At 35.0% G+C, this 15,521-nt stretch overlaps 3 protein-coding genes across 6 annotated transcripts; all 3 read left to right on the top strand.

Moving 5' to 3' along the window:
- Window positions 1-2,379: 2,379 nt before the first annotated feature.
- LOC132034420 (putative late blight resistance protein homolog R1B-17) lies at window positions 2,380-6,693 on the top strand. Of its 4 annotated transcripts, none has more exons than XR_009409191.1 (4): window positions 2,380-2,475; window positions 3,443-5,875; window positions 6,198-6,309; window positions 6,421-6,693. XR_009409191.1 is itself a non-coding variant. In XM_059425761.1 (4 exons), the coding sequence occupies exons 2-3, from the start codon at window positions 3,469-3,471 to the stop codon at window positions 6,251-6,253; spliced, it is 2,463 nt and encodes an 820-aa protein (XP_059281744.1). In that variant the 5' UTR covers window positions 2,529-2,664; window positions 3,440-3,468; the 3' UTR covers window positions 6,254-6,297; window positions 6,421-6,693. The 4 variants fall into 4 exon arrangements, 1 of the variants encoding a protein (XP_059281744.1); XR_009409157.1 differs by having other exon boundaries at window positions 3,440-5,875; XR_009409150.1 differs by lacking the exon at window positions 2,380-2,475 and adding an exon at window positions 2,529-2,664 and having other exon boundaries at window positions 3,440-5,875.
- A 2,830-nt stretch (window positions 6,694-9,523) lies between these two features.
- On the top strand, window positions 9,524-12,020 carry LOC132032837 (protein WHAT'S THIS FACTOR 1 homolog, chloroplastic). The gene is made up of 2 exons (XM_059422970.1): window positions 9,524-9,664; window positions 10,625-12,020. Exon 2 carries the CDS (start codon window positions 10,625-10,627, stop codon window positions 11,822-11,824), a length of 1,200 nt encoding a protein of 399 aa, XP_059278953.1. The 5' UTR covers window positions 9,524-9,664; the 3' UTR covers window positions 11,825-12,020.
- Window positions 9,525-15,090, top strand: LOC132033641 (DNA polymerase zeta processivity subunit). The gene is made up of 6 exons (XM_059424047.1): window positions 9,525-9,664; window positions 12,744-12,874; window positions 12,975-13,055; window positions 13,141-13,253; window positions 13,547-13,736; window positions 14,733-15,090. Exons 2-6 carry the CDS (start codon window positions 12,850-12,852, stop codon window positions 14,930-14,932), a joined length of 609 nt encoding a protein of 202 aa, XP_059280030.1. The 5' UTR covers window positions 9,525-9,664; window positions 12,744-12,849; the 3' UTR covers window positions 14,933-15,090.
- Window positions 15,091-15,521: the final 431 nt, after the last annotated feature.

Genomic DNA, 15,521 nt, shown 5'->3' with positions numbered 1-15,521 from the left:
CACCTTTTCACTTGCTTAACAATCACCTTTTTCTTCATCATTAGGTGTTATTATATGTGCGTGTGTCTATATATATATATATGTGTGTGTGTGTATTTTTATTATAACGTGGAAGATAAAAGGCAATGCAACAAAGCAATGTTCGAATGATAATAGTAATTTCTCATATATAAAGCCTAATTTTTTAAATGCGTTTGTCCATGATTTTCCAAGCTTCTTTAATTTTCCTAAATAGGATGTAAACAATTCTTTCATCTTCTAAATATTATATTCAATTTTTTCTTGTCATAATACAAGATAAAATGATCAATTAAGTATACCTACATTTGTGCTGGTAAAATGCTAATGGAGGAAAAAAGTGTTGTTATGGATTCACGTAAAGAACTTGTTCGCATAGTCAGGTTGAGAAATTTGGACGAAAGCATATTTGATGGGCAAAACTTCTTCGAGAAAATGTTCCTTGATAAATGTCCTGAGATTTATGGCAGCTCTAAAAATATTTGTTTTAGTATATCTTTTCTTGCTTGTTATGATTATGGTAAAGAGGGATTAATCTATTTTCTATGTTATACTTTATCTGTTCCCTAAAATATCATTTCATCATCTCGAACATCACCCATTTAATTCAGAATATATTAATTCTGTTGCACTATTAGAAAGGACTCACAAATATTTCAAATTTTGCATTATTCGGATGACTCCCATGTTGATGACATGTAAAGAAGAAAATTGTCATTAGTGATGTAGGAACTCTTAGGAGGGAAAGAAATAAGACATTTCTCCCTATTTAGCGATTTATTGTAGAAGACTCTCTTTTTATATAACTGAAATTATATTAAAATTTGTTGTTACTTTTCTAATTAGGGAACTTTAGAATATCGATTATTCTTATCATTAGCATTAGTATGCTAATCAACCGAACAACTAAAAAAGTAATAGATTTCCAAGATCGATAATGTACATTTTTTTAATATATATGACAAAATTTTACTTATGATGTTATTATTGCATTACAACTCATTGCTTGCGAAGCTTAGACGACTTTTAAATTTGTTGCTTTCAAATCCAGGATTAGCGTATTTCCTAATGGTTTATGTTGTACTTAATTAATTGCTCTAGACGGAATGATCTTATTGTTTGCTTAGGAAACTGCATAGTTTTAGTTATAAATTGATATTGATATTATTTTATAAAACGCCATATAGAACATGGCTTGATATACACATGCAACGCACGTGACGAGAAACTAATTTATTTATAAATTTGTGAGTACTCACGACCAGAGTTTATACAAAAGTGCAAAATTTAATGTACATAGTAACATATCATAAAAACTAAAAATAAAACTTATTAATAACTAAAGGACAAAAGTGCTATTAATGCTATTATTTCATTTCAGAAAAAGGAAAAGAAGATACTACCAAGTATTGAGTTGCAACTCTTAGATGCTGACCGAAATGATAAGTATTTGCTACTCAGATTTTTTAGATAATGATAAAAAAGACATCTAGATCTATCATTTTTTCGTGAGTCTCAACACCCATTTATCAGCGGTTTCCTTTTCCTTACATGAAATTTAATTTCATCATTTATGTATTAAAATACATCTCGACAACTATCAGTTATTTCTATTCCTTACTTACTACTCAAACTAGATGTGTTTTTTTAATACATAGATTATGATCAACGGTGGAGTTAGAATTTTCACTAAGGAGATTCAAAATATGAAGAAGTAAACACATGAAGAAGCCAATGGGGTTCAACATCTAATATATATACATAAACAAAAAAAATTAACCATATGTATAAACAGTATAATTTTCCGCCGAAGAGGATTCGCATAAATCCCCTGGCTCCACCCCTGATTATGATAGTTCAAGTAGGAAAAGAGAACATAGTTGGGGTGTGAAACTCGCCAAAAAAGAATAATACTCCCTTCATTTCAATTTACTTTGACTTGTCACGGAGTTTAAGAAATAAAAGAAAACTTTTAAAACTTGTGGTCTAAAACAAATCATATATATTTTTGTGGCTGTAAATCATTTCATTAAGTGTAAAATGAGAAATTTTAAATTAAATTATTTCTAACTATAAAAATATCTCATCTTTTTGGGACATGATAAAAGAAAATGTATCACATAAATGGAGCAGTTCAAACTATGTTTTTGATCATAACTCAAGATTTTTTGGGTTGGAACTTTTTCACATGCATGTACGTAACCCTATTTGTTTAGCCGCCAATGTGAGAGTTCCCCACGCTAGTCCACTTGTGCCATGAAGACAAAACTCAAAATATTATATATATATATATATATATATATATATATATACACACACATACCGTACGCCTTTGTTGACTTGATTACAGCATTGTTAAACTTTAGCTCGTTTGTGCTGTATTTGTAGTGTTCTTATCTCTGATGTAGAAGAAAGAGGAAGAAAGAAGGACTGGTTTTTTCTTCTTCTTGATTGAACGTAAGTTTGATTTTTCTTTCTTTTGTTAGATTTTCGTCTTCATTGTAAGCTGAATATTATTAGACTGTGAATATTTGGATTTAATACTATAAATGTATAGACTTAATAGACAGAGTCAAGTGTTCTCTGTGAAACCTCATAGATTCAACTGCATTTCTTAGAATGCTTACAAGAAAATTTACATTAAGGGTGAGTTTACCATACAGGGAAATAATTTCCTGGAAAATAAGTGATTTTCTTACTTATGTACTGGTGTTTGTAAGTAAGCAGACAATATTGTTTCACAATTATTCATATATAATTTAGGCAAATACTATCAGGGGAGGGGTAGGATGGGGTGTATTTGGATGATAAGGAGGAACGAAATGTCACTTATGGAACTTGTTTTCTCTTCTTCCGCTAAGGAAGTCATTTTCTTCATTTAACTTGTTTTCCAAGAAAAAATGTTTTTCTAGAATTTTGACCGACCAGACATGGAAAATTGGAAAAGCTTTTCTGCAAAATGTTTTCCTCCATGCCAAACACATTCCTATGACTTAGTGATTTTCCTACGAGATTAGACTCTTCTTCATATTAAACCTTATTAATCTTTTATAATTTTGTTTTCCCCAAAAGTTTCCACCCTTGATCCCCATTTTTCATCTGACAGCCTATTATTATTCATGGTTTTTTTGGTGAAAAATACAGCATTTGAAAGTTGTGCTAAGAAAGTTGAAACTTTATATGATAGTTTCCAAAACCACCAACTCTAGTTTATTATCTTTCTCTATGAGAAAAAGAACTTGGAAAAAAAGCATGAGAAATATAAAACCCCTTCCAAATGTTATCTTAATTGAAATTTTTGCAGTATTGGGTTCTATTGCTTCAATTCCTAGATTTAATAGATAATTCCGGCGCACAGCGGGAGCTTTGTGCACAGGGTTGCCCTTTATAGTTCTAACATAGTTATATTTACTTCCAACAGCAGTAAAGATATCAGGCTAGCTAATTGACATGGGGAACGTTCTGACGGGTAAAAGAACTCGTGCTAATTCAGCGGCTTCCAACCAATATAGTCATGGTGAAAGAACTCGTGCTAATTCAACGGCTTCCAACCTATATAGTCATGGTGAAACAACTCGTGCTAATTCAATGGCTTCCAACCAATATAGTCATCATCCATCAATTGATGAGGAAGCGGTTGGTTTTGATGATGATGCAGAAAGTATAATTCAACAATTGAAATGGGGAACAAAGGAACTAGACATTGTCTCGATTGTTGGAATGCCTGGACTAGGCAAAACAACATTGGCTAAAAAGGTATTCACTCATCATAGTATTGATAAACACTTTGACGTTCAAGCGTGGTGCTCTGTTTCAAAAGAATATAATTTGAGGAAGGTGTTCTCTGAGATTCTTAAACAAGTTGTAAGCAATATGGATGGTATTGAAGATGAAGACATGCCTGACAAGTTGCGCAAGAGTCTGATGCGCAAGAGATACCTCATCGTATTAGATGATATATGGGAAGTTGAGGCATGGGAAGAGTTGCAGTTATCTTTCCCACAGGATGAAAATGGAAGCAGAATAATTCTAACGACTCGAGATGAAGAAGTGGCTAGGCAGCTTAAGCACCACAGTGATCCATATTTTCTTCGATTTCTCACGGTGGATGAGAGCTGGGAATTACTTCAGAAGAAAGTATTTCAAGGAGAGATTTGTCCCCCAGAGCTACTCAAAGCAGGATTACAAGTTGCTGAAAGCTGCAAGGGATTACCTCTTGCAATCGTTTTGATTGCTGGAATTATTGCAAAGCAAAAGCAAGTCTCTTTGTGGCTTGAAGCTGCAAATGATTTAAGTTCCCGTGTTTTAGAAGAACAAAGCATGAAGATAATAGAATCAAGTTATGACCCTCTGCAAGACCATTTAAAGTCTTGCCTTCTTTACATGGTATTGTTCCCAGAAGACTACAAATTTCCAGTGTCCGAATTGCTTAACTTGTGGATAGCTGAAAATTTTGTACACAACATGGACACAGAGAACATGGAGGAAGCGTCAAAAATTTGCTTGAATGATCTAGTGAACAGAAGCCTAGTTATTGTTTCTGGAAGGAGAGAAGATAACGGCGAGATAGCATACTGCACCGTTCATGATGTAGTGCGTGAGTTTTGCTTGAGAAAACTTACAAAAGAAAAGTTTATGCAGTACCAACAGTCAAAGGAACCTCAGTTTATTAGGTGTATCCATGATGATCTTGTCCACCAATTGTTGCAGTGGGAAAAATTATTGGATAAGATTCCAAAGTTGGCAGGCTTGAAGGAAGGGGAGTCTTTTGCCCAATGTCATGATAGGTCTCTTGAGTTCATTGCTCATCCAGAATCCCGTGTATGGGAAAAGACAAGTCTTTTACTTGATAGCTTAAGATTTATTCGGGTGTTGCATTTGTCGGATATCTGCTTGGAAAGACGTTTGTGGGCTATGGTAGTGCAAGCAGTAACTCACTTGAGGTATCTTGCAATTTGTACCCGAGAATTTGATTTCCAGTGGGTATCACACCTACACGATCTACAAACTTTGCAGGTGGTGAGAGAAGATGAATTTTCAAGGCGTTTCGAGACATCACCTTCTATTTGGAAAATGCAGAAGCTAAGGCATGTGGATATACAGGACTTTTCCTTCAAATGGGAAGACAATGATCGAGCAGCTTTCGAAGAATCTTCAGAAATTGTGTTACCGAACTTGAAGACTTTTGGAAAGTGCCGTGTATACATAGTCGATATGGCTCCGGAGTTCTGGAGGAGATTCCCAAATATTGAACAACTCAATCTCCACTTTGTTGAACAGGGTTATGAAGTTCATATGCCTAATCTTGAAGAACTCCCACTTCAATCTCTCGAAGTGGGCTTCTCACGCCCAATTATAGGCTACAAATCCATAGGACGGGACGGTTGTGTTGTCTTCCCTTCAAATCTAAAGGACTTGTCCCTTGATAGACTTTGCCTAACAGAAAAAGTTGTTTCACAACTTGCAAGTCTGCGAAACCTTGAGAGGCTCAAACTACGTGGCATATACTTCAAGTCCGAAGATAGATTCTGCCAGGCTGAATATTGCATATGTTGGGATGTCAGTGACTATGAGTTTCGAGCACTCAAATACTTGAATTTACAGAATGTTCTTGTTACAGAATGGCGCTCCTCAGAAGCATCCTTCCCCGTGCTTGAGAAACTAATTATAAACAATTGCAAAATTATGTGCGGTCAGATCCCTTCTAGCTTTGTGGATATCCCAACACTGATGTTGATTAAATTGATTTTCTGCGATAAGTCACTTGAGGATTCAGCTCTCAACATTAAAAAAGAAGTGGAAGAGATGACAGGATGTGATAGTCTCCAAGTTCATATGCAGCATAAAACATATAATGGTACGTGATATCATTAAGACAAAAGGGCAGCGTGGTGCACAAAGCATCTCGTGTTAGCAGGATCCAGGGAAGGGTCGCACCACAAGAGATGTGATGTAGACAGTCTACCCTAATGCAAGCATTAGTGGTTGCTTCCACGGAGACAACTTTACCGTTGCTCCAAGGCTCCCCTTCTATCATTAAGACAAATGAGGCAAATTTTATTTACATCATGTGCACTGTGATACATATGGAATTAAGAAAAGAAAAAAAAATTAAAGTATAATAATTCATTTATGTAACATTTTGATTTTTCTCTCTATTTTGTTTTCATTATTTGTAGGTTTCTTGCTCCAAGCTGAAGGTGTAGATTTTGCAATAGACTGCTTTGGTGCTTGAGATCAAGAAGACATCCGTAACACACTGCCTCTTTATGGCTTGAGGTTGCAAATGATGTATGTTCCCATATTTGTAACGACCCATTAGATCGTTTCGAACTTTCAATACTTGTTGAGTACACGCCGTTCTTTTGTACTCATGCTACACTTGCTGCTCTTTTTGTGCAGATATGACATACCCTCGTGGGAGCATTTTGATGACTGGGTTTGAGTTTGCTTGGAGATATCAGGGTGAGTTGCTTGGCTAGTTCGTAGCACCGTGGACTCCCTCTCTTATTTTACTAGTGTTCTATTCTCATCCAGACAGTGTATCAGATTTCAGACTTATGTATTTGTGTCTTTTTAGATGCTCTTGAATCATATCACAGGTTTTGCGATGATGGTTGTATTTCCGCACTTTTATCATATTAGACTGATATTATGTATTTCGTTATGCTTTCATTTATAATTGCTAATAAAGGAAAAAATCGGCTAAATTGGAATTGGTATGCCTATCGGGTTGGGGTGTAGGTGTCTTCATAACTTAGGGAATTTTGGATCGTGACAATGTTTAGAAGAGGAAAGCATGAAGATAATAGATTCAAGCGACCACTTGGAAGACCATTTGAAGCCTTTCATTCGTTACATGGGATTTGTTTCTAGAAGACTACAAATTTCCAGTGACCAATTCAGGACATGGGACACAGAGAACATGGAGGAAGCATCTAAAATTTGCTTGAATGATCTAGTGAACAGAAGCCTAGTAGTGGTTATTACAAGGAGAGGTAATGGTGAGATAAAATATTGCACTGTTCATGATGTAGTGTGTGAGTTTTGCTCGAGAAAACTTACAAAAGAAAGGTTTATGTAGCTCTGTTGAATTTATCCAGGATAATCGACAGAAAATTTTCGACTTTGCTACAGGTGCTACCTCTGTTGAATTTATCCAGAAACCATAAACCATACCATTTGTTTTTGCACTGCCGTTTTGTATTGGAACCTATGTTTGCCTATCCCAGCCTATGTTTGCTCGGCTCTTCAAAATTGCTGCTACATCGGTATCGGATCCTCCAAAAATGCACTACCTTTGGAGGATCGACACACACGGTGGCATTTTTTAAGAGCCTCAGTAACTTGGATCCCAACAACTATTCGGTGGACTATTTGGAAAAAGAGAATGCAATATGCTTTGAAGCAAGCAATTGTATAATACTTTTGTTGTCTTTTTAATGTAAAGAGGAACTAATTACTGATGCAGAATCTCTTATAGACACACTTAAATCCATGTCGTTATAGGTAAGACTGATGTGAAAGTGGATCGAATTCCTTTTGTAAACCTTTCAAGCACAATTCATGTTTTATATGTGAGGTTATTCTCTTGATATATTTTAAGCTTCCGTTTATAAGTATTATTTTTGAAAAGGTGAATTGCCACATCTCCGTCCAAATTAGTCAATTCAAAGAACCACGTCAAATTCTTATTTCCCTCCTATGTAACTCCTTCTTGTCATTTGATTCATCATCATTTTGACTTTGCTTAGTTAAGTACCTAAAAAAGATCCCATTTGTATATGAGGAAGCATGTTGAAGACCTAAAATAAGTAAATAAAATTGGTTTCTTTAGAAGGTTAATATTTGATAAATCAGTTCATGAAATTCAACAGAATATTTAGAGGGGCAAAAGTGTTCTAGTCTCATCGTTATGCATCAGCAAGAATAATTTTAACGTTACATAAATATAATGAACCAAATGTTTTTCTTTCTTTATTAAATTTTTTGTTTACTCAATTACTCCATATAAAAAGTTATGCCGCTTATGAAGCTAAAATGAATCACTGGACACGAGAGTTCAAATTTTATCAAGAGACAAGAAAAGCTAAGTTCTTTGTGGATAAATTATCACTATGTATATGTGTGAGTGAAAAAAAAAAAAAACCGTGAATTAATTGGAAAGTCAGTAAACTGACCAAACTCCATCTGTTGGAAAGAATAATTAAATGTGGCAATTAAACCGACTTATATACTATGTTCAATTAATGAGAAATGATCCAAAGTTACCCTAACACTATTCGAAATTGTTCAATTTTGCCATGCGTTTAACTTTTGATTTAATCATACCTTTGCAGTTAGCAAATTAATTCATATTTTGCTCTCATTATTATTGGCACTAGCGCGAAATAATTAAACCCATACGGAAAAGGGCTAAAAATGCCTCTAAATTATCAGAAAAGACCTAAAAATACCCTTCATTCATCTGTTTTGCTAAAAACACCCTTATAGATACATTTTTGTCTCACTTATGACCTTTGACTAACCGTCTATGTGACATTTTATTACTGGTTCAATTTAAAACTCTGACCCAATTATATAAATCGACCCACCCGATTTTCTCATCTACATGACCCGCCCGAAAAACATAGAATCTTTTAACAGAAAAATCATTTTTGGCCATTTTTGTTCGACTCCCTCGTCTTCTTCGAAAAGTCCAATTTTACCCCTTAACTTTTGGTCATGATTAGTATAAAGGTAAAGTTCGACCCAACTTCGAACCATTTTCACCAGTCTCCATACTGTAAATTACTCCTTTTTCTCTTCGATTTCTCTTTATATATATATATTCCATTATATATTATATGTATCTCTAATTAAACCAAAACCCTTATCATTTTTTTCTCAAATGAGTATAATTACTTTTTTTCTTTTTTTACTAGTGAATTTGGTTTTTTTTTTTTTTTTCAATGCTGTGTTTGCTCCGATTTATTAGTGCTCTAATCTGCGTTTACATAGTAATCAATTGAAAAATAATTTGTGTAGTTTTTTTTTTTTTTTTGGGTCCTATAGCTCAAGCAGTGGAGCTTTGGTAAAATCAATATATAGCTCATTTTTATTTTTGTTTGATTTTATATTAATTCATTTGATTATTATATGGGATTCTTTCGTTTATGCCCCTTTGGCCAAACTTAATTACCGGCAGTAGCCCAAATATACAAAACTTATATGCTGATACGTATATTATACATATAGTATATGTATATTGTACGTATAGGTAGGGAGTGCTTCCTCCCAAATGGGGCGCTACGCGGCGCGAATCTGGATATAGTCGGGCTCCAATGCGGGTACCAGACACCGGTGGGGAATAAAAAAAATATATATATGTATATATCTATATATTGTACGTATAGTATATGTATATTGTATGTGTAGTATATGTATATTCAAGTTTAAATATGTAAGACCTATACATTTGCTGGCTATTTTGTAAACTAGACCACCCAAAGGTATTGGGCTGTAATTATCCCTTCTTATATTTATTCTATTTTGTCAGTTAAGGAGTAAGATTACTGCGAAATCGCCAGAGCAAGGAGGTTATGCCCATTAGGAGCCTACACAAATCAGTTGGCTGCTCAAATTGAAAAAAGAAATAATCTTTGAGGTATATTCATGGGTTATATATGTGAAGTTCTGGATATGCACTGTCATAATGTTATTGGTGTTTGAGAACTGAGAAGTATTCAACATATATCGGTTTGTATACTGTTAATCTGATCATTCATTGTTGAGAAAGCTGGATATTTGGTTATTTACTGATGCTTTTCAAAATCTGAGATATGCTGATAATGATTAAGGATATACGAATGTCTTAGGAAAACCAAAGCGTTGAGATATAGTTGCGAGCATACTGCATATGTGGTCATGCGTTTGCATATGCTGATAATGATTAAGGATATACGAATGTCTTAGGAAAACCAAAGCGTTGAGATATAGTTGCGAGCATACTGCATATGTGGTCATGCATTTGCATTAAGGACACTGAAGAACATTTCATGTGTCTTTGCTTACTCCAGGACGTAGTTCATCAACTTGATTTGCTGAATAATGTGTAATTTTTGTGATATAAAATTAAAGTTACATTCATGAGCTCCATAGATAGTGTGGACAGTTAGTAATTCTATACCTTGAACTTCTTAGAAAGATAGAAGTGAATCTTATTAAATTTGTAGGAAGGATTAACTATTAAGAGTTTTTTGGTTTCAACAGTGTAGGAATAACTTGTCGTGTTAGTAGTTAACTCAATAACTTTCTTGGATCCATGTTTGTAATATGTTGAAGAATGTACAAACAACATTACAACAATGATGTTGTGGTTATCATTCAGTATGTGAGTCTCTTTGTGTGGATCTCGAACCATGGGAGAAAACCTCCAGTTGACAACCTTAAATTTTTATGGGTGACGTCAAAAGCTGCCATAGGAAAAATTGTTGAGAACTTACCTGTTTGTAGTTTCCATTTAAGGGAAATGGCTCTTTTCTCCAAAATCTTTTCACGGTTCAAATGTTTCAGCTGAATTGGGCCCCAACAATGTGACCTGATGCACGTCTCTGTTCTTTTCCAGATGCATAAACGTGTGATGGTCTTCTCGCTAATTGAGTCCCGAAAATGGTTTACAGCCAATGGAAGGCAAAGACTATGCCATCCATTGTCATCTGTGAACGTAGGACATATGTGGCTACAAATCATGTTCAAATCCAGTGGAGGAAGGAGGCCTAAGAAGAAAATATACTATAGAGTAAATGATCTAGACAGAGTCATGGAGCTTCAGAAGAAACCATCATTGATTTTACACCTAAAATCCATCATTCAATCGCAGAAAAACCAATACCTCCTTCTTAGAGACCTCGAGAAAGAAGTTGGATTTGTGCAGAAGTGGAATTTCATGGGTATAATTGAGAAATATCCTACAATATTCCGTGTCACTGGTGGTAATAGAACTCCACCGATGGTTATGTTGACTGAAAAGGCTGATAAAATTGCACTAGAAGAAGATGAAGCAAGAGTGCAAATGGAACCTATTTTGGTCAAGAATCTAAGGAAGTTGTTAATGTTGTCAGTTGATTGCATGTTGCCATTGGAAACCATTCAACTGATTCAGAATGATTTAGGCTTGCCTAGTGATTTCGAGCAATCACTGATTCCAAAATACCCACAATTTTTCTCAGTGAAAGATGTGAATGGAAGAACTTCCCTTCAGTTGGAAAATTGGGATTCTTTACTAGCAGTCACTGCCAGGGAGGAAAGGTTAGTGTGTGAAGGGGTCCTGACTTCAAAAGGGCAGGCTAGAGTATTGAAAGATGGAAACCTTTTTGGTCCTTTTGCATTTCAAATGCGTTATCCTGCAGGATTTAGGCCGAACACCAACTACCTTAAGGAAGTTCAGAAGTGGCAGAAGATGGATTTCCCTTCTCCATACTTGAATGCTAGAAGATTTGAACTTGCTGATCCTAAAGCTCAAAAAAGAGTGGTAGCAGTGCTTCACGAGCTCCTCAGTTTGACTATGGAAAAGAGGTTGACATCTGCTCAAATAGATGCATTTCATTCGGAGTTACGGTTACCGGCTAGACTTTTGCTTTGCTTAATCAAACATCACGGTATATTCTACATCACTAATAAAGGTGTCAGGAGTACCGTGATACTTAAAGAGGCTTATGAGGGGTCTAATTTGGTTTGTAAATGCCCTCTTTTATTGTTTAGGGATAAATTTATAGCACTTACCGGAAGAAGAGATATTGATTCATGTATCAGTACTCCGTCATAGTTTATTTAATGAGGATATTGGTTGACATTGTGTTCTGTTCTTTTTCCCCAGTTTCTCATGGGTCTTAATCAGAGTTGGTGTTAATCAATAATACCGATGGTCAAGATATTGGCAGTGGTACAGCTTTTGTATTCAATTCTGTGTTGAAAGCGATTAAATACTGAATCAATCATATTAATTGGAATTTTAGCAAATTCGATGCTGTGCATTATTGATGCCTAAAGGTAATTTTCCTATCAGAGGAAATATATAGTTAACGGAGAGAGTTTAGAGGGGGATAGAGCCTAGAGACATACTGGAAGAAAGAGATGGTGTGGACTTGAATGTTTTGAGAACTATCCTGGAAATCAACTAATTTTGTTTTGAATTTTCCGTAGTTGTTTTTGGATACTTTGTTTTGTTTTATGTCAAAAGATTTTTATTTATCCGCTTTAACCGTAGTTTTAGTTGGCATTCTTTTTAACTTGTTTTTAGAGGTCATAAAGAAGTTTCTGTATTCCCTGGATGCTGGACTGCTGGTAGCAATAAAATTCACGTTACTCTACAATAAAAGAAGCATCTCTCTAAATGACTTAAATATTCATTAGTGTTCATATCAAGGATATCTTAGTTTTTATCTGGTTATTTGATCCAAACTTTAATAGTTTCAGTGGGTTGTTATCTGCTTAACTTGGTTGTTTTATATTTTGTAGAGATGAAAATGTAAATAATATTTAAGAAGCTTTTTAACAAACTATCATTCGTATTTGTTAATTCTAGTTAGTTAAGGAATTTTATTGATTAAGAGTTGCAATTAAGAAATCTAATTTCTTTTAAAATTGTACATTTACGTCAAAAATCATTTACTGAAATGGTCTCATTGAGACCTTTTCAAATAATCCTTCCTAATATCTATAACTAGTAAACTGAGGTAAACCAGCTTGAGTTCTTTATGCATGGGCTGGGGAAGAACACATTGTGTGACTGCTTTGCATGTTTGACCAGAATACAGAATTACAGAAATCAAAGGAGTTGAAGAGAGATTGATGGATCGCAATCGAAGTCCACAAGGTTGGTGGTACTCTTATCAAAGTTCTAATTTGCTGATTCAAAGTTTTCTTTCCTCATTATTTTTAGCAAGGAGAGAGGTCTTTTCATTGCGAAATTGCAGGTGAAACTGCCCAGATTCTTGTAGAATTTTTAGAAGTTGCCATTACATCAGTTGTATTCCTCAAAGGAGTTTATCCAAGTGGTAAAAGAAAAATTATCAGAAATTTAGAGCTCTATTTTACTGCTTAAGCTAGAAACCTGTGAACTATGGATCTTGTTTTATGAAGGGGCATTTGAAAGGCGGCGTTACATGAATGTTGTGGTCCAAAGAGCTAGACACCCGGAGCTTCAACAATATATCCATTCTTCTGTCAATGGACTTTTTCCTTTCATACAAAAGGTTTATTCCATTCCTTTTCAACTAGCCCTTAATAGTTAATTGCTCATCTTGGGTACCGGAGCTAATGTGTGAATATATAATCGCATGTTGCCTCGCATTTTCCCTCAGGGAAAAGAGACAGAAGAACTTTTTGTTGCATGTTTGAACTTATAACAATTCTTTGATCTTGTTTATTTGACAAATCTTATTGCTTTCCCAAGGGAAATGAGAGATTCACCTCTAAGCTGTTATTCTTCTGCTATCGTCGTTCCGTAGAAGTAATCTTTTTTTTTCTTTTTTTTTTTCTTTTTCAGGGATTGGTTGAGAGAGTAGCAGTGATTTTTTTTGATAGCAACAACGTACCTCTCGAGAGATTTGTTTTCAAGATAAATGTGAACCAGTCCTATGGTTCAAAGTTGGAGGAAGCTGATCTGGAGTTTTCTCTTAAATCATTTTTTATCAAGCTTCCTTTGTCACAATCGTTAATGAAGGTTCTTCCACCAGGTAAGCTATATTAGGAACTTCATATTAAACGCCACTATGAATCGTCTTTAATCAGATTATATTAGAGTGTTGTATTTGTTTTATGTATTTAAGACTAACTATTGAAGGCAGAGGAAGATGAATGCTATAGACCCTTTGTGCTGAATTGATTGTTTTAGGTGACATCTCACTCTAGCCACCTTAAATAGGGTGGACAAGGAAAAAACAGTTTCTTTTTTTTTTTTTTTTGGTGACAAGGGAAAAAGAGCATATAAAGTAAATGAAACATTTTAATGGAGAACATCCTCTTATACCTATGACATCCCACTCAAGCAACTTAGTTGAACTCTTTTAGCCAAATATTATATATTAGGGCCCATTTGGACATGGGATTTTTCCCTTTTAAAAAAAACAAAATATTGTTTGGTTATGCATTGGAATGATATTTTGGTTAGTTTTTGAAGATGAGTTTTTCAAATTGAAAGATTATTTTTTTCAAGTGAATTTTCTTCCACTCACAAAACTTCGACCTTTTTTTCAAGTGAAAGACGTCCAAACACAACTTCAACTGTCAAATGCTATTTGTCAACTTCAATTTCAAATACTAATTTTCCCTCAAATATCACTCAATTTATGTCCAAATGCCTTCTAAGTATCATACACTGTACTGGCATCTACAGCAATGTGAATTTAACATGGCTGGATCTGATTTTATATCATTTTTCATATACAAATTGATTTCTGTTGGATCGGAGACTTTATATTGACAAAAAACAATGTGAAGTACTTCTACAAGTTTATGATGGACTTCATGATAGAAGAATATTTTGTTGAACAGAGGTGGTTTGCCTGGCAAATGGTTTTGTATTGTAGGACAATAGTTGTCAGTTTACATGATTCAAAGGATGAAAAGTTCTTTTAGTTTATCAGCCGCAACTTGATACATTGGCCTTTGGCTTTTGTAATTTGCCTTTGTGAGAATTAGAAACGGGTTCCTCAACTTGTCAGCTTTGACAGATTGCAGGTGGGAGATAACAGCTTACTTTCGCTCTCTCCCGCAGAGCAGTACAAGCAAAGATGCAGAAATGTGGGTCCCAACAGATACCCGGCAGTGGCAGCAAGCACCTCTTATAACTCCTATCAAGTCCATGAGTAGTGAACCTCTTGGTGTCCAGTTATATCTTGAACATCCAAGTCTCTCTGAACCAAAGGCTTAGAGAGCGCCATCTCAGAGGCATTTGTTATGGAGCTCTTCCAACATCTTAAGGTATTGTGTGTTAATGCAATCACTCCGAAGTTATAGAATTCATGTACTTGTATAACAAAAAGAAGAAGTAAAAGGTGCCAAGAAGATCTTATTGTGGTGTGTTCTTGACATCTTTCTACTTTTCCTGCACCTGGGTTTTCTTTTCCTATAGTTTGTACTGCATATATTAAGGTAGATTAGGCATGGTGGGAGAGATCCATGGAATGACATTGCCTTGGTGCGAGAATACGCAGGGCCCCAAAGAAAACGAACATAGTTAACATAGTTATATATACCAGATTATGTTGAAAAGCAACCTGATATTCATGTTGGTCCAGGTTTATATCAGTTCAGAGTTGTAGTCCCATTGTTATTTTGAAAATTCAGTTTCTGATAGTTACGCAGTGTAAAACTTAAGCTGGTTTCCCCAGAAAAATGGATAGCTCTTCTATTATTGTGGATTAGATTGAGCAGACTTTCTACTCAACGACAACACAGTTACATCTGCGCCAATTTCCAAGCATGTGAAGATGTACAGGAGATTTTACGAGACTCGGTTT

Source organism: Lycium ferocissimum, chromosome 1 (assembly GCF_029784015.1).
Source record: "Lycium ferocissimum isolate CSIRO_LF1 chromosome 1, AGI_CSIRO_Lferr_CH_V1, whole genome shotgun sequence".
NCBI lineage: Eukaryota > Viridiplantae > Streptophyta > Magnoliopsida > Solanales > Solanaceae > Lycium > Lycium ferocissimum.
The sequence above is the reverse complement of the archived record's forward strand: the minus strand, read 5'-3'. Positions and strand labels throughout refer to the sequence as shown.

Bases quoted from the DNA above. Each gene is read 5' to 3' on its own strand.
- LOC132034420 (XM_059425761.1), top strand. From the start codon at position 3,469: ATGGGGAACGTTCTGACGGGTAAAAGAACTCGTGCTAATTCAGCGGCT. The intron at 5,876-6,197 runs GTACGTGATATC...CATTATTTGTAG, and splicing joins GCAGCATAAAACATATAATG to GTTTCTTGCTCCAAGCTGAA.
- LOC132032837 (XM_059422970.1), top strand. From the start codon at position 10,625: ATGCATAAACGTGTGATGGTCTTCTCGCTAATTGAGTCCCGAAAATGG.
- LOC132033641 (XM_059424047.1), top strand. From the start codon at position 12,850: ATGGATCGCAATCGAAGTCCACAAG. The intron at 13,254-13,546 runs GTTTATTCCATT...TTTCTTTTTCAG, and splicing joins TTTTTCCTTTCATACAAAAG to GGATTGGTTGAGAGAGTAGC. The intron at 13,737-14,732 runs GTAAGCTATATT...CAGCTTTGACAG, and splicing joins AATGAAGGTTCTTCCACCAG to ATTGCAGGTGGGAGATAACA.